This window comes from Ailuropoda melanoleuca, chromosome 16, assembly GCF_002007445.2.
Source record: "Ailuropoda melanoleuca isolate Jingjing chromosome 16, ASM200744v2, whole genome shotgun sequence".
Lineage (NCBI taxonomy): Eukaryota > Metazoa > Chordata > Mammalia > Carnivora > Ursidae > Ailuropoda > Ailuropoda melanoleuca.
Window position 1 is genome coordinate 40,942,662 of NC_048233.1, and position 21,220 is coordinate 40,963,881.

Sequence of the window (21,220 nt, forward strand, 5' to 3'; positions counted from 1 at the left end):
GGCGTGATCCCGGCATTATCGGATCGAGCCCCACATCAGGCTCCTCTGCTATGAGCCTGCTTCTTCCTCTCCCACTCCCCCTGCTTGTGTTCTCTCTCTCGCTGGCTGTCTCTATCTCTGTCGAATAAATAAATAAATAAAATCTTTAAAAAAAAAAATGTCATCCTTCAAATTGATTACATAATGAAAAGATTTTTTTTAAGATTTTATTTATTTATTTGACAGAGATAGAGACAGCCAGCGAGAGAGGGAACACAAACAGGGGGAGTGGGAGAGGAAGAAGCAGGCTCCTAGCAGAGGAGCCTGATGTGGGGCTCAAATCCCATAACGCCGGGATCACGCCCTGAGCCGAAGGCAGACGCTTAACCGCTGTGCCACCCAGGCGCCCCTGAAAAGATATTTCTAATCAGGCTACTGGAAAGATTCTACTCTCTATACACTCTGCATTAAAAAGAGACTTAAGGGGGCGCCTGGGTGGCTCAGTCAGTTAAGCGTCTGTCTTGGGCTCTGGTCATGATCCCAGGGTCCTGGGATGGAGCCCTGAGTTGGGTTCCCTGCTCATGGGGAGTTTGCTTCTCTCTCTCCCACTCCCCCTGCTTGTGCTTGCTCTCTTTCTCTGTGTCAAATGAATAAATAAAATCTAAAAAAAAAAAGGAAAAGAAATCCAGATTTGTAAATCATAAATTAGAGAATGATTAAGTGTTCTTAACTTAGAAAAGAAGTGTACCCAAGACTCACTCTTTAGAAATCACTCTTCTCTATTGGGTTTAGCATGACTCAGGTTATCAAATTTTTTGATTACAGGAGTTATATGACCTGAGGGTATACTTATAAACTTTTGTAAACTGTAATCTCTTCCTAGTAACATATAGCTATAGGAGAGAGATAAGTTACAGAATCCCCCAAGTACTTAGTGTCTGTTTAACCAAGCACCTCATCTTTTTAGGAGCGGCAAAACAGGATTTTTTAACTTTTTTTTCTTTCTCCTAACACTCTCTAGTAACGAAACTGAGAAATTTAATTGCCCAGGAAGGGAGGAAAATCCAAATTGGTACATCAAGCATTGCTCTCTGTGTATAAAGAATCTAAAATACTGACACTCATTTTAAAAATCTCTTTTTCAAGTGAAAACTGTTAATTGATGCTAATTCAGTTTCATTTTTAAGATCAGAAGGACGCTAACGTACATTGGAAGGATGCTACACTTACCAGAAGTTTCAAGGGCCCCTGACGTAGAAATGAGAGAATTTTAAAGTATCTTCTTAGAAAACTCGCCGCTTAGAGGGCCAAGTCTTTATAAATGAAGATAAGCAATGTCTGGATTTAACAAAAGAAAAGTCTTACTGAAAATCACTAAATTTTAAAATAAGACAGATCAGATATTTACCTTTTAAGCTGAAAGAGGAAAATGATGCTCAAAGTCATACAAAAGCTGCAGTGTTTGCAAACGCAATGCCTCTGTGGCTGGAAGGAAATGAAGGAGTTGTGCCGCCTGGCAGTAGCGTCCACGAAGATGGACAGCGGCCATTCATCCCAGCCAACTGTGATTCCATGCAGGAACGTAAGCCGTGTTGAAAATCTTCTTTCAATCAGATAATTATCCAAAAGCTTTCAATTTTTAAGTATTAACTTTTTTATTACAAAAAATCATAAGGGAAAAGTCCCAGTTAAGAAAAAGGGTCAAAAAGAGTCTATAACCCACATGTAGGCAGGCAGTTTATGACATAAGAACTAGTTGTCCAAGTCCTAGTCTAGTTCTAATCTCGTATTACTTGGTATAAATATCTTAAAATAAAATGCTTAGCATTCAGGGAAATTCAACATTAGAAATATTAGCCATTCCTGGAAATAGACTTTGGACCCAGAAATGATGTTTGGAGTTTTAATGGGAAAAATGGGAAGAAGAGACATGGTAGGACTCTACAAACATTAGGAAGAAAACAAACACCTCCAACATCTTCTGTTGGAACTTTACAAAATTAAATGCTAGAAGTTTCTTCTTTTATACCTAAAACCTGAAGGCTAGAATGGGCTGAGTTACAATGTCACATGGAAAACTGATCATTGGTTAGAGGGTGGTTTCTGAATCTTATTACAAGGTATTAAGCTCTTTGGAAAATACCATCATACCTCTGACAAGATTTCAAAAAAAGCAACAGAGAGAATTATAATTACAAAGCACGCCAATAACCAGGACCAAATGACTGCTTGCAAAGAGGAAATGTTTTCCTTAGAAATGATGTGCTGGTATGAAGTAATCGCTAAGGTCTGGTCGATGAAAACCCACATGGAATTTAACTGGCCATAGTCAAGTATCACTTTAAAAGGTAAGTTAATCTGACCAGATCATTCTGAAAAAGAGCATTACTCCCTCTCTTTTCTCACTTGTGACCCAGATAAAACAAGGATCTGATTTACCTGAATATTATCTTTAAAAAAATAAGACAGACCTATCAATTTTATATAACCTTGAAACTCTACCCAAACTGATATGTTCAGGTTTACATAAATATATACACGTATATATTTTTAAAAAATGCCAGAAGTCAAGACACAAGCCCATAGGGGTGTGTGGCCATGACAGGCCAATCATTTAACTCTGGCTATTGTAGGACTGTTGAGATGGGTGGGTCTCTGTCCTACACTTAGAGCTGTCAGCTTTTAATGCCCTTCCCACGAGGAAATCTTTGCCTTTTGTTCAAAACATCTGAACAAAACTCACCTCTGAACTAACAGAGATATGTTAACAGGACACCTGGCACAAAAGGATTAAGACAAAGGGGTTCTTATACAGTCTCTCAGGCTGTCGGTCATCTAGACACAAGTGAGTCAGCATCCACGGTGTTCAGGAGGTAGAGTTCAGGCTGAGCTGTCAATCCCAGACGGTACTAAGGACGAAAAAACGGAAGAGGGTTAGACTGATTTGCAAGTATTTATTTATTTATTTTTAAAGATTTTATTTATTTGACAGAAAGAGCATAAGCAGGGGGAGTGGCAGGCAGAGGGAGAAGCAGGCTCCCCGCTGAGAAGGGAGCCCCATGTGGGACTTGATCCCAGGACCCTGGGACCACGACCGGAGCAAAGGCAGACACTGAGCCACCCAGGTGCCCCCTGATTTGCAAGTATTTAAATATTGTAACTGGCATGTGAGGGACCTATCATCAGCACATCAACAGAGGCCTTTTTTCAGTACTGCTATATTGATTTTTATTTCAGAAAAGAAATGGCTTACAGATACATGAATGGTTTATGGCACATGAAATAATAGCTCGGCACTGAAACAGTTAAGAACTGAGATGGTATCAAATGCCCTCAGCAAAGTTTGCACTTTGACTATTCTTGTGACACACTTGGCTCCTTTTTTTTTTTTTTTAAAGATTTTATTTATTTGACAGAGTGAGAGAGCACAAGCAGGGGGAGGGGCAAAGGGAGAGGGAGAAGCAGGCTCCCCGCTGAGCAGGGAGCCCAGACTCCAACTCCTCCAACTTGGACTCTGGGGCTGGATCCCAGGACTCCAGGATCATGACCTGAGCCGCTTAACTGACTGAACCAACCAGACCCCCAGGATGGCTACTTCCGATAAGGACATTGAGAGCCAACACCACACTGGGTGCTTTTGTATTCTACTGTTTTAGAAATCAAATTCTAAATAATTAAAATAAATATTAGAATTAAATACTAATTCTAAATTATTAGAACTAATTCTAAATCCTGAGCTCAGTCTAAATCCTGAGCTGTTTTATCCAGGCCTCATGATCTTTTGGCACCTGAGCAGAGAAAGCCTTTCATTTAAAAAAAAAAAAAAGTGCTGAGAGAGGGAAATGAACTATGGGTCCCAAATGTTTGTCAGGCTGAATTGGAATCACTTGGACTGCTTTTAAAAAAACACTGCCGGACCGCCTTCCTGGAAACCTGAATCCCTATGGTTTGCTGTTTTGAAGTAGGGTCCACACCCAGCTCGGAGCCCAACACCAGGCTTGAACTTGTGACCCTGAGATAAAGACCTGAGCTGAGATCACGAGTCAGATGCTTAAACCGACTGAGCCACCCAGGCGCCCCTTTTTTCTTCTTCTGTATCCCTATGGTTTGTGTTGGGATCTGTAAAGTTGGACTTGACTCCTTTTCTCTCCTCTGCATACACCGTGAGATAATCACTCAATCTCACTTTAGCCCTACTGTTATTACTTAGGGCTTCAGGAATGCTATCACCCCTTGGCATCAACAGCCTGTGAGTTAATGCAGAACGTAGACCATAAACCCACAGGAGAATGTCCCTATTCTAGTACAGTGTAGTGGAAAAGGCACCAGAGTTGGGTTCAAGCTCCAACCCTGCCACTTCCTGTGACCTTAAGCAAGTTCATGTACCCTTTTGGAGACTTGTCCTACTTATTTGTAAAAGATGACCCCAGATGAAGCCCAAGATAAATACATTCTAAGAACAGTGGACTAGGAAATGACTAACACTGGCCTTGGGCCAAAGAGACAAGTCTTCAGACAAGCCTCCTTATTCACTTCAGGGTCTTACATCTCAGGTTTTAGTAACCAAGAGCGATTGTCAGATACACTGTGAGTTCACTGAAGCCTTTTCCCAAGAGCTGAAGTGGTGGGCTTCCTCATTATGTAGTAGGCAAGGGCTGCATTATTAGTCCTGTGATCCCCAGAGTCACTCAGATGCCTTACTAGACAGAACCTCCTCGTCGGAGAAGTTTGTCGTCTTATTCTGCGACACTGAAAAATGGGGCTAAATGACACAGGAATAGGCTATATACTGTCAGGGGCAGAGAGGTAGTGCAAATGAGTAAGCCTGGTAGATCTTAGCTACTCCTGGGGTAGGATCACAGAACGCTGCCCTGTCCATTTTTTGCGCTTACCAAAAATCATTCAAAGTTGTTTCAAATTTAGAACAGGCCAAACAAAATTAGTCTACCAGGTGGCAACTTGGGAGCTAAAACATATTCTATCACTAATCAGAGTATCACCCAAATGCTTTGATGTGTTCCTGGTCCCGCCAAACACCCAGCTTGGTGTCTTACCCTTGCACGGAGTGTGTCCTATGTATTATATAGGATGGTTTGGTAATGACAATGTGGGCTCTGGAGTTAAGCTATTCAAGTCAAAATGCCAACTGCCTATTTACCAGCAATGTGATGCAGGGAAGTTCCTTTTTGGCCTTTCAGCTGCCTCATCTATAAAGAGGTTGATCCTCTTGTTATAGCAATTAAATGAGATGATAGTGGCGCTCAGACCAGGACTAGCACACAGTAGTCAGCAGGAGCCATTTTTAATATTCGTAAGCTGAAGTGCCCAAAGCAGCTGACACCTACCCAATAAAGAAGCCAGAAGCATTCCAGAGGGTGGAGCTAAAAGAAACATCTCAAATCAGGATCTCCACATTGTTGCATCCTAATGTAGTTTTGAAATTAAACCCAGGTTAAGAAAGGAGAGCTAAATGAGGGAGGACAACATGGAGAACAAAATTCCCAGATTACATCTATTGTGTTACGGTATCTGGCTCCTGTAAGACACACAGGAAAAGCTTACAACAGAGAAAGGGACAGTGAAATTCTAGTGACAACCTTGGGATAAATGCAGCGCTGACTTCAATTTTCCTGTCACTCATATGGTGACAGGGCCTGTAGTTTGTATGCCTGAGCTTTGTCTTTGTTTTATTAAATGGTGCCAATATTCCCATTTCTATCAGTTCTGCCAAAATGCTTTCAATTCTTAAACGAAACAATTTTGGTTTCTCTTTTCAAATACTCATACTTTTTATTGGCAGCATATACGGAATATAAAAGCTTACTTCAATGGTGAAACAAGACTACAGATAGAAAAATCTTAAGCTTAGAGCAAAGAAAGGCAGAATAACAATTTTTTTCAAGTTTATATGTGGCAATGATGTGACCTGTAGCAACAGCAGAACTATTTGACTAAGTGGGTGAACTGGTATTAGTGGTTGGTGTCTGTAGTTCATCAAGTCTTCTCGAGACTAAACCTATTTACACCTCCCTCCCTTTAAAAGAGAAAATCACTAACAGTGTGGGCTTAAAATGTCATGCAGGTGGTGGCTGATGTTGCAGTATTTCGGAAGTATTTTCTTTTTTTTAAAAGATTTTATTTTTATTATTTGTCAGCGAGAGAGAGCACAAGTGCAAGCAGGGGGGCAGCAGGCAGAGGGCAAAGCAGGCTCCCTGTTGAGCAAGGAGTCTGACGCAGGGCTTGATCCCAGGACCCCAGGATCATGACCTGAGCCGAAGGCAGACGCTTCACCGACTGAACCACCCCGGTATCCCCGGAAGTATTTTCATATTCAAAAAATACCCAGGAAACCAAACAGGAAAAGGAAAAAAATTTTTTAATTACAAACCAAGTTTACATAGTTAAATGGGCACTAACAGCTCGGTGTAACCACTTGTAATACCACTAGCAGGACCTCACAGGAGCCGAACTACAGCTCTTCCCCATCCTTTAGCTCCCTGTGTGCTGTGACAGCACAATTATTTCATGTTACATTTATGGAGGACAAGGACCACTTTACATAAGGTACAACTGTATACCCTTAACATTCGGCACAGACACTGGCATGCTGGCACTGGGAGGCTTCATAAGCATTGTTGATTGCACCCAGAGAACTGGCTGACAGGATCAAATGGAATACAGTATAGGAGTATTTTTAACACTGTCAAACACCACACACATAGTATTATAAAATGCCACTTAACTGGGAAGAAATTTTCCATCATCTTAAGTCATAAACAAAACTTTTAAAAGAAAACAAGCAGCTTTACCTGAACTTCTAAATAGTGCGAATCTGAGACTGACTGGACCCACCCAGACTCAGGACAAAGGTAGTGTTACTGTACTGTCTTTACAAAGAATTTTTCTTGTCAATTTTGCCTTCACCTAGTCCAGCCAGATGAGAGATGAAGATGTCAGTCCCCAATATCTTCACAGAGTGCCCTTATGACCAGTTTGGGGAGTGATGACAGGGAGAGGGGCAGATGTGAGGAGGAAGAGTGAGGGAAATTTATCTTTCATGATCCCGTGCTATATTACTTGAGGGGCTAAGGTAATATGGTCAGTGATACACAGCAGTTGATCCTCATGCCTTATAAAAGACAAGCCATCCAGTCTGTACTCTTGACTGTGTGCAAAATATCAGCAATAATGCATTTAGGGGCTCAGATGAATAGAGAATGTCCATCAACCAGGACTCTAGAAGTAAAGCTCCAAAAACGAGAAGTCCTTCAACGCCATTCCCATTACTGTTCTCATCAAGTCAATGGCTATAACAGACTTGATTATTTATCTCCACCAGACAAGTGTGATTTGACTTGATATAATCACATAATCTCAGGCTCCACATGTAAAAATGTCAGCAGTGGCTGAAGAGCAGCAGCTTCACGCTGAAGGGACCCATTTCCTGACTCCAGAGCTCCACCATCTGGTCTCAAAGTTTTTCCCTCTGAGAGAATGGCTGAAGAGAGGGAGCCCAGGGCAACCTTGCTGAGAGAGAACTTTCCCTCATAGTGATTCCTACTGACTTGCTGAGAGAGAAAGAGCTTTGCAACGGTTAGGTCCACAGCTCCTGAGGCTGCCTTGCAAGTTGTCCTGGGCATGCTTCGGAAAACCACGACAATCCTGGTAGGAGGTGTCTTTTAGGAATAAAACAAGTGGTTCTTCTTTCCTTTAAAGTCTTTTCTCATTCCAAAATCTCACGAGAATGTCAGTTCATAAACGCTACCATCTTGTTTATAACCAACCTCCTGAATGAGGAAGGTGAAGGATTTACAACTCTATGTGCTCAAGAGTAAGTGTCATCAGGAAAGCTCTGCACTAACATGAAAGTTAAGGAAATCGGGACTCGCAAGAACACCCTGATAAGCCTTCAATCTCTGAGGAGAATTTGCTCAGTGATTTTCCAAGGTGATTAATAACCACCACCGACATGTCAGCTTTACTACTTGTTTGTTCATTACCCTCTTTATCCTTTCTCATCCCTCTTAACTTCCACCAAGAAATTTAAAGTGGAAAGAAGTTAAACCTGAAAGAGGTAGATGTTTCATCATTTTATATTTATTATGGATGAAACCAGTTTAATTGAGATTTTACTTTTTATAATTAAAATAACTGACGGGGTATGCGTTAAGAGAAGTATTTCTCAGTCTTTTAGCTTTTTATAAACCAAACCTGCATACCCATTCTGTAATCTGTCTTATGAAAACTTTATCACATTTCTCAAATATGTTTTTTTAATGCACAGCCTGGTTAAGAATCATGCATATAGGATTATCTCTCACAAGCATAAAACAAGCTGGCCCTTGGGAAGCTACTTAAGAGTTTGTGTTGGAATAACAGCAGCAAATGTCAGCTCTTCAAGGATCCTATCTAATCTAGTTCCCAGGTTAGAAGGTCAGGAAGAAAAAAAAAATTTCATCTTTAGAGCATATATTGAAACAAAGTCTTTCCCAACAAAGAGTTGAGTCTTAAGTGCAGTCTGTGCAACAGCACATACTTTTGGCTATGTTCACACAGTAAACCATAGAAACACACTGGCTCTGATGGCTACCTGTGGAAGACAGACAGACTGATCCAGTGTTTACTTAGTATAGCCATCAGTGGCTTCTCTGGTCAGCAGGGCTTTAGAGATGCTTACCGTGTGTCCACAGTCCAGGAAGGACATGCCCAATGCAATCAAACATTGCCAACCCTGAAAGATAAAAGTACAGTCATCATTCACCAACCTCTCTGCAGATCTCTCATCCCATCACGACTGCTCACACCGCACTGCTCAGATGCAAGCCTGCTCTCTTCCTTTTTTTTTCTTAAGATTTATTTGTCAGAGAGAGGGGAGAAGGGAGGGAGAGGGAGAGAGAGAGAGCGTGCAAACAGGGGGAGTGGCAGGCAGAGGGAGAAGCAGACTCCCCACTGAACAGGGAGCCCAACGTGGGACTCGATCCCTGAACCCTGGGATCATAACCTGAGCCGAAGACAGACGCTTAACTGACTGAGCCACCAGGCACCCCCCCTGCTCTCTTCCTTGAACATCCAGCTCTGCTCATCTCCTACCACCCAGGTTGCAACCCCACACCCCCCTCAAGACATCCTGGAATCTGCCTTCCTCAACAAAATTTCTTTATACTATTTTCAATATCGAGTTCCCTGTTCCTACCACTTTGTGTTTGTAGTTTGTTTCTTTTGTCCAACTGGGAGTTCCTGAAGACCATTTTTCTTCAGTCCTACCCCATTCGTCATGATGCATATGGAGGTAATGACTAACAGACCAACACAACTGGGATAGTATCCCAAACTGCTCTATGAAGTAAGTGTTTTGGGGCTTAACAGCACCGACTCTGGAATTAGTCCTCAGCCTAAAAATGCGTCAACAACCTCGACATTCTCAGGGTGACTGAGGACAACTCAGTCTCTCCATAGCTAATTTGCAGGAAGGAAGGATTCTCTTAACTTCTGTAATGAATTTTTAAAATAATTCCTGTCAAAGACGTGTTCAGTTACTTGGGTTTCCTTGGAGTAAATCCCTAAAACACAGGTTCAGCATGACCCTAGCATGCTCAAGGGTTACTGAGGAGGAAAGAAGAAAAAATAAATCAATCCAGGACATAATTTTTCAATAGTTACTAAAGTGATTTTCTCAATCTAGTACTTAACCTGGGTCAAGAAATTGGCATGCGGACTAGGTAAGTGTTAAAAAGATCAGCAGATCTCCAGCCTCCATCCTTAACCATTCTCTGCAGCATATATGGTATAAATTCTGCTCTCCCTAACCCTCCACACATGCATTCTTCAGAGAAACCTGTACAGAACAGGGAGGTGGGTTTGTTGTCTCTGTTGCTAGAACTATTTTCCATTACTCTAAGTAATGTTAAAGATTTGGAAAATAGAGAAAAGAATATATCCATCAAGGAAACATCCTAACACAATTACTATCACCATTTTTTATATAATTTACCCCTGATTTTTGAAGAAAAATTTGACTATCTTGGAATACATTATTCTGCAGTAATTTTCTGTACAGCTATGATTTTATAACCATCATTTTTAAATAACTCTAGAGTAATTTAATGAGAGAATATCACTCTTCTTTCTTTAGTAGACAGCTATTAAAATCTTGCGTCACTCTCTACTTTCTATACTGTTCTTTTAATTCCTCAAACACTCTACACTCTCTTATCAGGATTTTTTTTTAAGTGATTTATTTACTTATTTGAGAGAGAGAGAGAGAGAGAGAGAGAGTGCAAGCATGAGTGGAGAGGGAGAAGGAGAAGCAGACTCCCCACTGAGCAGGGAGCCTGAAATGAGGCTCAATCCCAGCACCCTGAGATCATGACCTGAGCCAAAGGCAGATGCCTAACTAACTGAGCCACCCAGGTGCCCCTCTTATCAGGAATTAAGGATGGAAACCAGATAGAAGTAACATGACAGCTCTTAAGAGTCAAAATAAATTTTATGGTTAAAAATATTATTTAACCACAGGTGACTTAACAATTTCATGTAAACTGTCTCATTAACCTGGAGATTGGATTGCTATGTGCTATAATTACAAAAAAAAAAAAAAAAAAGACTGCTATGTGCTCTTCTGGGTCCTTTCATTTTGGTGTTAATAACCCCCATCTCTACCATCTCTGATACCTACACCCCTGCCCCCTCCTGAATGGACTTACCAGGTAAAACACAAAGCTCAGATAAGCCACACTGACCACAGCAGCTACCACGTACAATGCCACATGCCCGAGTTCCTGGACATAAACCACGACAAAGTACATGTTGATGGAACAGACGATAAGGACCAATATTCCGCCTGCAATCCTCCAGCCTCTGTAAAAGAATCATCAGTCACTGGTGGAACAGTCCAACCCATTCACAGCGGAAAAGGACACTGTCCTGTAGGGCAGACAGGACAGAAGTAAGAGGCATTTCAAAATGAACTGAAAATTGTTACTATGTCCCAAGACATCAACAGGGAGAAAGGGGGTTAAATACTATCAAATAATCCTTAATATTTAAGTCCCTAGAAATGCAACAAGTCCTGAGTACCTACAGATGCAACAAATAATTTCAAATACCCCAGACCCTTTCAAGATGTATATAAAGGTATTCGTTTATGCTTTTCTCATTAGGATCATTTAACATGGAATTAAGGTGCTCTACAGTTCAGTGACTAAAGCTGAAGAAATAAAGCCCTAAGAGCGGAACTTTCTTGTGCTAGAAATGAAAAACGTGCTTGCCTTCTTTACCACATTCACAGTCTCTGTTCTCTGAGCCAAAGACTGAGGGGCAGCTCCAGCATTCACCTCTCAACACATGTGGTTCCCCTACATGACTCAGTTTCTTACTGGCCTAATTCAATGAAGATATCCTTCCCTCACATATTTTTGGGGAACTGAGAGAAGTACACTCACATTCCATTGACAAAGTCATTCATTACTGGCCGCAAGCTCGTAAACGTGAGGATGGGTATCAGAGCAAAGGGAAGCTGGAAAAGAAAGAATGAAGATCAGATGGGGCTCCTGGAGATCCTTGTATTACCCTCAAGAGCAGCACTGTTAGCACAAGGGAAACACACATCCTGCCTCATCTACCCCATGAGAAATTATTCCTATCATCCCAAGATGCTCATGCATTATGCTAAAACCTGTAGAGCCATCGTTAACTTGGCATCAATTCTGATCCTGTATCTTTATAAACATTCGTATCTGCCTTGCCTTTTTAACCTCAATAGGACCTAGCAGTGTCCTATGTTATTTAATGTTTGCTTGGATTAAAAAACAGTAATTTTATACTCTACATGTAATTATAGCAGAAAATTCCCATTCAACAGGCTTTCACAAACCAAATCATTTCTAAAAGCTTTTTAGATACCAGGGATTCCATACATTTACTGTAGACTGAGACTGTGTCTCTTTCTTCCTCTGAACTGTCCCCAGAACCCAGCACTACATGCTAGGTACCTAAGGGCAATACATAATACCGTCTGATTAAATGGGATGGGAGTTTCCCCAGCTCCCTCCTCACCTGTAAGCTCTGCAGAACATTCAGGAAGTCATTCATTCCTGTTAGATGCTCTACATCCTGGAAGATGGCAACAAGCAGAGTGGGGATGATGGCAATAGAGCGGGTCAGAATCACTCGAGCAAAGCGTGACCATTTTAGGTTCAGGAATCCCTGGAAGAAAACAGAAGCAGGATGAATGTCGAGAATGGGAAACAGAGAAAAGTTTGGGGAGGTTTGGGAAGACCCTAGAAACATGGGATTAAGAAGTAACAAAAAGGCAAGCAATGTTTTCTTCCTCTAATCTATACCGGTCAAAACAGCACATACCTCCATGACGAACTGGCCAGAATAGGTTCCTGTCATGGTGGAGCTCTGTCCTGCAGCCAGGATCCCCACTGCCCAGATGTAGAGTGCAGCAGGCCCAAAGTAACATCCCAGAACAACGCCCTGCAAGAGGAAAGGGAAAAAGATGTTTGTATCAGTGGTCTGCTTAGACAATGACCAAAACAGAATTTCTCTGCAACATTTCTCCCTCTTCTTTGCTACGTACCAACCTACACCAAGTGCTGTGCTGGGTGCTACTCCCCAGAAGCTAGACTCAGAACCTGACCTCATTTTAGAGGCCTTCGAACTAAATTTTCCTGGATATTCCTTCATTCCTCTGCTTAGTCTTTTCTCCAAGTTCCTAAAGCCTTCATCCTCAACCTGTATCTTAAATAGGAAGGAAGGAAGGAAGGAAGGAAGGAAGGAAGGAAGGAAGGAAGGAAGGAAAGAAGGAAAGAAAGAAAAAGAAAGAAAGAAAGAAAGAAAGAAAGAAAGAAAGAAAGAAAGAAAGACAGACAGTCAGTCTACACAACATTTCCCAAATTATATTACTTAACACACTATTCTGGAAGATAGTAACGGTAGTGAAGAGAAAGGTTGGCATATTTGGGAAACACTACATAAATTATGTATTCCACTCTTGGGAGATTCATAATGTAATGAGCATAAAAGAGACTGAGAGGTCCCAATAAAGAAAACTTTACCAGGAGCACTTTCTTTAGTCTCCCCCAATTAACATCCTATAAAACAATGTACTACCAACATAACTCTGGGAATTGCTGATACAGTTCATCTTTCAGCTGATCCTCTATTCCCTCCCATGTAATCCAAAAATGTTTGTCTGGCATCTAGACCTCTGAAATAAATGACACTCCAAGGAAGATAGGTTCAGCTCCAAAGCAAACCCACAGAAAAGATCAGATACGATGGCAAGAATACGGATTCAGGAGCAGTGATCACAAATCTGAAAAGGCTTACCCCTTTGTAGATGTCCACAGCCAGTGTCGAGTTATCATCAGGAAAAAGGTGAGTGTGGGGACTGCTGTTATTTCTACAGACTGCAATCTGGAACGCAAAGCAGTTTAGAAGCAACTTTTATTTCTGAGGCAAGGACCAGACCAGAAGAACTCTCCTGCAGATCACAAACTACAGGTCACACTCAAGTCATCTAGGAGAAAGGCTGGAGGTAAGACACTGGATATAGGTTGTAATGGGAGCAGGGACTGGCAGCAATGGCACTTGTGGTCTTCTTTCATAATCCTTCTACACCCTCGTGCCATCAAAAATATTCACTGAGTTAAGAGTGTGCATGGTAGTATGTGAATGCTTGCTCACTTTAAGTGATGGCAGGAGCAGAGGGCCCTTAAGAAATAGCAGAGGACTTCTTAGTCAGAGGAGTCCTACAGATAGGCAATCAGGTATCAAGATGATAGAGAACTCAAAATGCAGAAAAGTATAAGGCCAGTTTCTGCTTTCTGCTTGTTGACTCCTTCCTACCTATCCTCACCTCTAAATGACAGGACTGGCAAGCAGGCTGGCAGTTGATAAACAGGAAACAAAAGAGGATGACAAAGAACCAAACACACATGAAGCCACAAACACAACAGTGTGAGGCAACCTTTATTCTAAGGCAAACTCCCTCTGAGCCAGTAGCTGGGAAAAATGGGTCTAGGCTTGGTCTGCCCCCAGACTCTAGACCCTGACTAGTGCAGTGATGAGGGGGCAGCCCTGAGGCTGGAGATCTGTCTTCCCTGAGCTCCAAGTCACTGTCACTTTGCCTACCCCATTCCAGCCTTCACTACCCTCCACGTTCACTACCACTCACGACCCTGGCTTACTCACCACCTGGTTGTTGGTTTTTTCAAAAAATGCTTCGGCAAAGACTGAGACGACAAAGACGTTGATGATGAAGGAAACAAAGAGAGCAATGCAGGATTCAATGAAAAAGTACTTATTAGCTTCTCGGACTTCCTGCTTATTGGCTCGATTTACCTGTCTGGACTAGAGAGATAAACAGCAGTGGTCATTTTTTGATTAGTTAGAACAAGTTTCCTTGTAATATTCCATGAGTCTGGAGTTAGCTGAAAGGTTTAGAGGGCAAACAACTGACCATAAGAAATGTGAGAAAACTTACACTCTAAGAGCTCATGAAGTGAGTAAGGACTTCGTGACCTTCTGACAACACTGTACGTTCCCCAAACAGGAAATGATGACTACATGCTACTGAGCTCTCAGTTACTGTGGCTAGAAGAGCCACTAACACACAAAACAACTCGATTTTCAGTCCTAACAACCTTAATTATAAAGGTTTCCGAAATCTCCCAACAAACTACTGTATAAGACTGATAAAACCTTGGTTGGGCTCTGTACTCCTGATCTCAAGGTCACTCAGTCTTTTGGGATTTAAAGACAAGAGATGTGGTATACTTTTGGACCTTTTATGAAGAATTTCAGTCCCATTTTCTCTGTGGGGTCACTTATTTCTGTCACCTTTGTGACAAAAACAGAGTCTGAGTGTGTGAAGTTTATAAACATCCAACCGTGAAAAAACCTTCCCCTCCTTTAGGGTTCTAACGCTTTTAAACTAAGTGTGTGTCCCCTGCAACTAAAAACATAGAAAGCTACTATTGCTGCATATAATGGTACCGATTCCTAGGCGTATCTGGGTCGGATACATGAACTATCTGGACGGCACAGACAGAAGAGCATGCTCACCTTGACTAAGGCAGAATGCAGGTACATATTATGTGGCATGATGACAGCTCCCACGATGCCCACAGCCTGCTCGATCTGCGGGGTGTGACAGCCTGAACAGGATGGCAGGAACATGCCCTTGAGTACCTGGCTCTGGCTGGGTTTCACTGTAACATACTACATATCAACATAACAACTATTAGAATATGAGACCCAGGGAGTAGCATCATACTAGGAAACACTCAGCATCCATTGCTCCTTACAACACTTTCTTCGACAACCACCTAGAATAATGAGGACTATAGCACCATCAGAAAACCAAGCAGCATGAGGGACTTGCTTCCAGAGGTCTGAGAATTCAGGACTGGGATATCCAAATATTTCACATCATATTTTAGATATACAAAGTAGATGTGTGGAGAATGTCTTTAATGTTCTAAAGAATTAAATGGTGGCTAAGGGCCTCATTGACATTAGCTTCACAACCACTCCTATGAGGCAAACCCGAGAATATAGTCAATTCTTGATTATCCATACTTACACCTCTATTCACCTATGTTTATCTAAAAATCACGCATGTTTGCCACTAACGTGTGCTGAGACTCATTCATAAATACTTCTCATACATACTTTTTCCTGGTTCAGCACTTCTCTTGGAAGCCCCAGACTCATCTATTGCATAATCTACTCAGAGATTAGATACGTTTTTTTTTAAAGATTTTATTTCTTTTAGAAATAGAGATAGCGTGAGAAGGGGGAGGAACAGAGAAAGAGAGAGAATCAGATCCCTGAGGTCATGACCTGAGCCGAAATTGAGTCCGACACTTAACCAACTGAGCCACCCAGGCACCCCAGATTAGATGTACTTTTAAAAGTTTAGTCAGGCCAATGAGCAAAAATGAGTTTATACAATTGGACACAGAAAGCTACTACTACTGCATATAACGGTACTGATTCCTAGGAGTATCTGGGTTGGAGAACAAATCAGCAAATATCTATTATATCCTTTATAGCTCATTAACAGTTGCAATACAGAGAAAGTTCAAGCTGCAGTTGGTATAAGCCAGGATAAGCAAAACCAGAACCCCTCTAAGTTAATAGCCAGGAATCACCCTGCAACTCCCTCCTTAACCCTCTCCAAGGCTGCTCTGTTGTGGGACTAGCCAACCTGGAACCAGGGAATCTAGTCTAGAAAGTCCTAAAAAATCTGGTTATGTTTGACCTAGGAGACCGAGCAGGCCTTCCCAGATACTGGTCTCTATAGATCATATTTCTTCAAAACTGGCCCAGGCTGAATTGGCTTTTTGTTAACACGTGATACAATTCAACCATCCTACCATTATATAGTCTTGAAAGAAAAGGCAAAAAAAATCTTTTTTGTTTTAAAAAGTAATGAATAGCCTGCAACACTTGCCTCATATCCAAATGTGAGGGCCATAATGGTGATGAGAAAGCCAAAAAATGCTTCTAGCTTCCGTAAGCCTAAAGGGGAAAATGCTACAGTGAGCTCACAAAAGGCAAACTTCTCCATCAGCCACGTGACGCAAAGTAGCTCCTTTGACCCCTCCATTCCCACTCTCCTTACCATATTTGTCCAAAAAGAGAAATACAAAGGTATCTGCAATGGTGATGAGAACTCCACCCCACAGAGGAACCCTAGGTCAGAGATAAGAAATGGAGATTAGCGGGAAGAAAGGAAACAGTGAAGAACACTTTCTTCAGAACAGCTCTCCAGATACACAACACGGAGAAGCAAGGACTCATGGGAGAGGGGACAGTGGCAGGAGGTCAGGCCTTGGGTAGTTTAGGAACATAGCACCAACCGAATAAAGTACATTCATTCAAACACTGACTGTCTACGAAGTCAGACATTTAGGATACAGCTGAAAAGTGTGGGTCTTACCCCTCAAGGAGCTCACTGTCTAGTGGGACAAACTGATATACAAATAAATACTTGTAACGCACAATGTCACACACTGTATAATAGAGGGATGCACAACCCAACATGAGAACACGGAACATACAGAGCCTACAGCTGCTGGGAGAGAAGGTGGCTCCAGAAAGGTTACACAGAAAAAATAATAGTTGAATTGAACCTTGAAAACTGAAAATTAGTTTGGTTTTTGTTTTTACATTTGCTTTGAAATCTAGCAAAATATTACTTTCTGGAGGAAAACCCCCTCACCTTCCTACAGACAGGAGATTGATGGCAATGGCTGAGCCAATAACTTCTTGCATATCTGAGCCAATGATAGCCAACTCCACCATCAGCCATAGGATAATTCGTGGGACCTAAATACCAAACAGCAGAAAGACATGGTTCTAATTAATCATTTCTAAGAACTTTCTCTATAGTTTGGAATTCACATTTGGCACTGACCCATCAACAGTCCTCCATAAGGCTTCAGTCTAGAGATGAAGTACCAGAACTGGGCTCCACGTGGCCTGTCATTGCACTGTGGGCCCCAGCTGGAGAAAGCAAGGGTGCTACTATGTGGTGGTGCCTATAAACCAAGGTCAGGACGATCCTAATTTCTTCTCTTACCTTCCACTCAACAGAGGAACGGACTTTCCAATCATTAATTTCCACTTAATTTCCTGCCTAAAAACAATCCGAAAGTTTTAGGGGAAAATGAAGATGCTAATATGGTCAAAATATTGTTAAGAGAACAGAAAATGGCCACAGAAGAAACTACCCTGACCGTGGCTGAAGAGACAAAACAAAAATGAAGAGGCTAGGGTCAACCTTAATGTAATGATAATATATAAGCAAGTGAAAAGGGACAAACATGTAAAGGGACTCAGGGCAAGGTGGTTGAAATTGAGTGGCATATAACAAAACAGGTACCTAATCTGGTCAAACAATCCAGCTGAAAGGCAAATTCAGTTAATACTGGCTCATAGAGGCCAAGAAAAAACAAAAAACAAAAAACAAAAAACCACCTTCCCGGATCTACTACACAAAAAATTGTCACAAAAAACAACTGTTAAGATACATGAAGAGAAACTACAAGAAATTATAAATTACTAAGGTTTTTTTGAGAAGCATATAAGGGGGAAAAAGCAGGTAAGGATAGTTTTTCAGAGTCAGGAAAGGAGATTAAACACTTAGGACAAACCAGAGGCAGATCACTATCTTATCTAAAGATGAAGCTAAGTTAAAACTATCTTGCAGACACAGGGTCCATTCCTGCCTTAGGTAGCAGTAAGAAAGGCCCAAAATGTCCAGAAAAAAGCTGTGGAAGACAGTGTAACCTCCAGGGTCAGGGTAAATTGAAGAATAATTATTAACAAATCCAAAGACCCTGCCACAGAGAGTTTGTAGTAAAAGAGAAAACCTTATTTTTCAAATTGATGACAAAGTCAAACAAAAAAGAAAATATGTATAATAGGAATATGGATGTATGAATGAAAGTGCTTATAGCACTCCCACCCCTCCTTGGGCTGGGCGCTGCTAGACGTCACAAGGCAGAATGAATGGTAAATATTTACTCAAACTGAATTTTTCTAAGGAAGCTTTCTGGCAAAAAGTGAATCTCAAGTTAAATTCTGAAGGAGTACAGAAATATGAATTAGCAGCAAGAAGGGCTACAGAATTTCCCCTGGAACTCATCTGCAGGGTCACTGACCACCAAGTACTCCACTATTTCAGTATACCACAAGGCCGGCACACTCTGCCAGACACAAGGCTCCTCTGAGATGAGTGACAAACAGGACACTACACTGCTCACCTTGGGATACTGACGGTGACAGACTTCGGCAAGATGCAACCCCGTGACCACTCCCAGTCTGGCTGCAAGGCGCTGGAGCAGGAGCCCCACGATGGTGGCCAACAGAAGAACCCAGAGCAACTAGAGAAGAACAAAATCCCATCATAACACTCATTAGACAACTGGAGTGTTTTCGTTTGGCTGTCTGGCGATGTGAATGAGAACTACTACATTCAGGAAAGAGCCCAGGTCAGGAATCAAATGACCTGAGTTCTGTATCAGGTTCTGCACATATCCTGCTAGGTCACCTCAAACCTTTCTGAGCCTTAGTTTTTCCCTTGTTCAAGGAAAACTATGCGGAGTAGATAAAATAAAATAAAATTTAAAAACCAGATGGCAAAGTACTTTCCACCTAAGTGTCACTGCCAATGAAGCTGTCTGCATGTAACTGCTAAGGCTGATGATGTCCAACAGGCAGAGTAGGGGGAAAGGATGTGAGGGTGTACTGTGTGCATTTAAAAGGGACAGGGGTAGAACTGATGCTCACCTTAAATCCAGCCACTGCTCCAGACTGCAAATCAGATTCGATGTTTCCTGGATCCAAGTAGGCAATGCTCATAAGAAAGCCGGGTCCCGTGAAAGCCCAGAGTTTACGAAAGCTAAAACAAGAATGCTATACAAGAGAAGAGATCAAACTAATTATCATCTCTAAACTACTGATCTAATTTATCTGTTATTTTTTCACATATAAAGCAACAATATCAGCTTTACAAGAACAAAGGATTTAGGATGTTGGATACTGGGTATGTCCAAGTCAAACCTCCATCTTACCCACTTCTTATCAATAAACTGGCCACTTGTCTGTCCAAATAGGAGCCCTTCCCTTCCCTGCTCTTTCCATCAATCAGCCTCTCATTCTAAAACCTGAGTAACTGTATCAGTACCCTTGTGCCCAACCACTACCCAAAAGGGACAAAAGCCACTGTAAAAAAAAAAGAACATGAAATTCATACTTTCTAGATCAAAAAATAATCACTAGTACAATACGGCAACTGTTTTCAAGGCCCTCATTTTCCTGAACGGTTACTGTAAACAGTTACTCTGATTATAAAAGTCATCTTCAGAGACTGCTTGCCAAAATTAGATCTGAGGCTGTTGATCTTGAGTTGTCCAGCAGACTTTTCACTCCTAAGTCTTCCCTAAATAACATTTTCCTCCAAGGATCTGTCACTTACCTCCTCCTCAGGAATGGCGATCTTCTCATCGAAGTAGGTGGTAAAGGGCTCCTGTGAGTGCTCAGCGGACTGGGGGAGAGATGAGCTACTGTAGGCAGGGTTGAGGGTACCAAGACTGGGAGAGTCCCCATGGTCTCCAGAAGCATCATCTAAATTGACAGATTTGAGAAGAAATAAAAATGAACAAAATACACTAACAACTTGTTCTTAGTAACTTTTAAATTAAAAATTTTTAATACCTAAATGCACAAGACCAACCTGGCTCTACTCAATTTATTTCTAATATTTTATTTTCATCTATATTTTTAATAAATTAATTCTTAACTAGGCAGTATATTCCCATGGATGGAAATTCAGGAAATAAAAAAAGCTGATGGTAAAAAAGCTCCCTCTCACCCCTCCTCCCCAGTCACTTTGCTCTAGACCAGTTTTAACGCTCATCTCACAATGGTTTTCCTACTTTCACACTTCTGTATTCCCAGTTGGCAATTTTTAGAATCATTTCATTTTCTTCTAAAAACACTGATGCCTAGGGCTCAAAATGTAACATTCCCCAACGAGCCACATTGGTAACCTAAAATCCTAACTTTGAGAAGAACAGAACTTGGGACACCTGGGTGGCTCAGTTGGTTAAGCGTCTGTCTTCGGCTCAGGTCATCATCCCAGGGTCCTGGGATCAAGTCCCACATCAGGCTCCTTGCTAAGCAGGGAGCCTGCTTCTCCCTCTCCCTTTGCTGCTCCCCTGCTCGTTCTCTTTAATAAGTAAAAATTAAAAAAAAAAAAAGAAGAAGAAGAACAGAACTACATCTGTCTAGGGGGTTACTACTCTCCCCCGCCCCTACCCCCAACCGTTATTTCGGAGGACTTTGCTAAAGAATCGTCCTTGGACATTATACCTCCGTCAGGCTTCTCAAAAAATGTGGAAGTTGAAAAATCCTGCCAGTTGGGCTAAAATCTGAAGCTGCAGGGAAACCACCAAACAGGAACCTTTTGCCTCCTAAGGCCTGCAGTGAAGCGCTTCAGGTCACGGGGTGTGGGCACCCTCGTGACAGGAGGGCTCATCTTAGACTGCTTATCAGTGTTTCCGAGTCCTGCATCTTACAGGTAACCTTAAATGCTGGGAAGGGGAGGGTCTAGGAGAAAAGGGCTAATCTGCCAGAAGGATACAAAGCCCAGTTTGGTAATCATCAAATGGCAATTTCAAAATAAAAATTAAAGCTCTAATGTTAGCGTTTCCAAGAAATC

At 41.7% G+C, this 21,220-nt stretch overlaps 1 protein-coding gene across 9 annotated transcripts in view; it reads right to left on the reverse strand.

Moving 5' to 3' along the window:
* Positions 1 to 1,615: 1,615 nt before the first annotated feature.
* SLC11A2 (solute carrier family 11 member 2) overlaps positions 1,616 to 21,220 on the reverse strand; it is a 44,663-nt gene continuing 25,058 nt past the window's right edge. For 7 of the 9 annotated variants that reach the window (XM_034645842.1, XM_019802103.2, XM_019802102.2 and 4 more), the window contains 15 exons: positions 19,976 to 20,124; positions 19,288 to 19,413; positions 18,762 to 18,881; positions 17,216 to 17,322; positions 16,616 to 16,686; positions 16,445 to 16,512; positions 15,052 to 15,207; positions 14,179 to 14,337; positions 13,315 to 13,401; positions 12,340 to 12,459; positions 12,034 to 12,183; positions 11,421 to 11,494; positions 10,683 to 10,836; positions 8,657 to 8,710; positions 1,616 to 2,888 (listed from right to left, as the gene is read on the reverse strand). In XM_034645842.1, coding sequence (XP_034501733.1) covers positions 2,811 to 2,888; positions 8,657 to 8,710; positions 10,683 to 10,836; positions 11,421 to 11,494; positions 12,034 to 12,183; positions 12,340 to 12,459; positions 13,315 to 13,401; positions 14,179 to 14,337; positions 15,052 to 15,207; positions 16,445 to 16,512; positions 16,616 to 16,686; positions 17,216 to 17,322; positions 18,762 to 18,881; positions 19,288 to 19,413; positions 19,976 to 20,124 — 1,673 coding nt within the window. In that variant the 3' untranslated portion in view covers positions 1,616 to 2,810. Of the gene's footprint in view, positions 2,889 to 6,343; positions 7,767 to 8,656; positions 8,711 to 10,682; positions 10,837 to 11,420; positions 11,495 to 12,033; positions 12,184 to 12,339; positions 12,460 to 13,314; positions 13,402 to 14,178; positions 14,338 to 15,051; positions 15,208 to 16,444; positions 16,513 to 16,615; positions 16,687 to 17,215; positions 17,323 to 18,761; positions 18,882 to 19,287; positions 19,414 to 19,975; positions 20,125 to 21,220 lie in introns of those variants that run through there. The other 2 variants (XM_034645844.1, XM_034645845.1) reach the window with 2 other exon arrangements.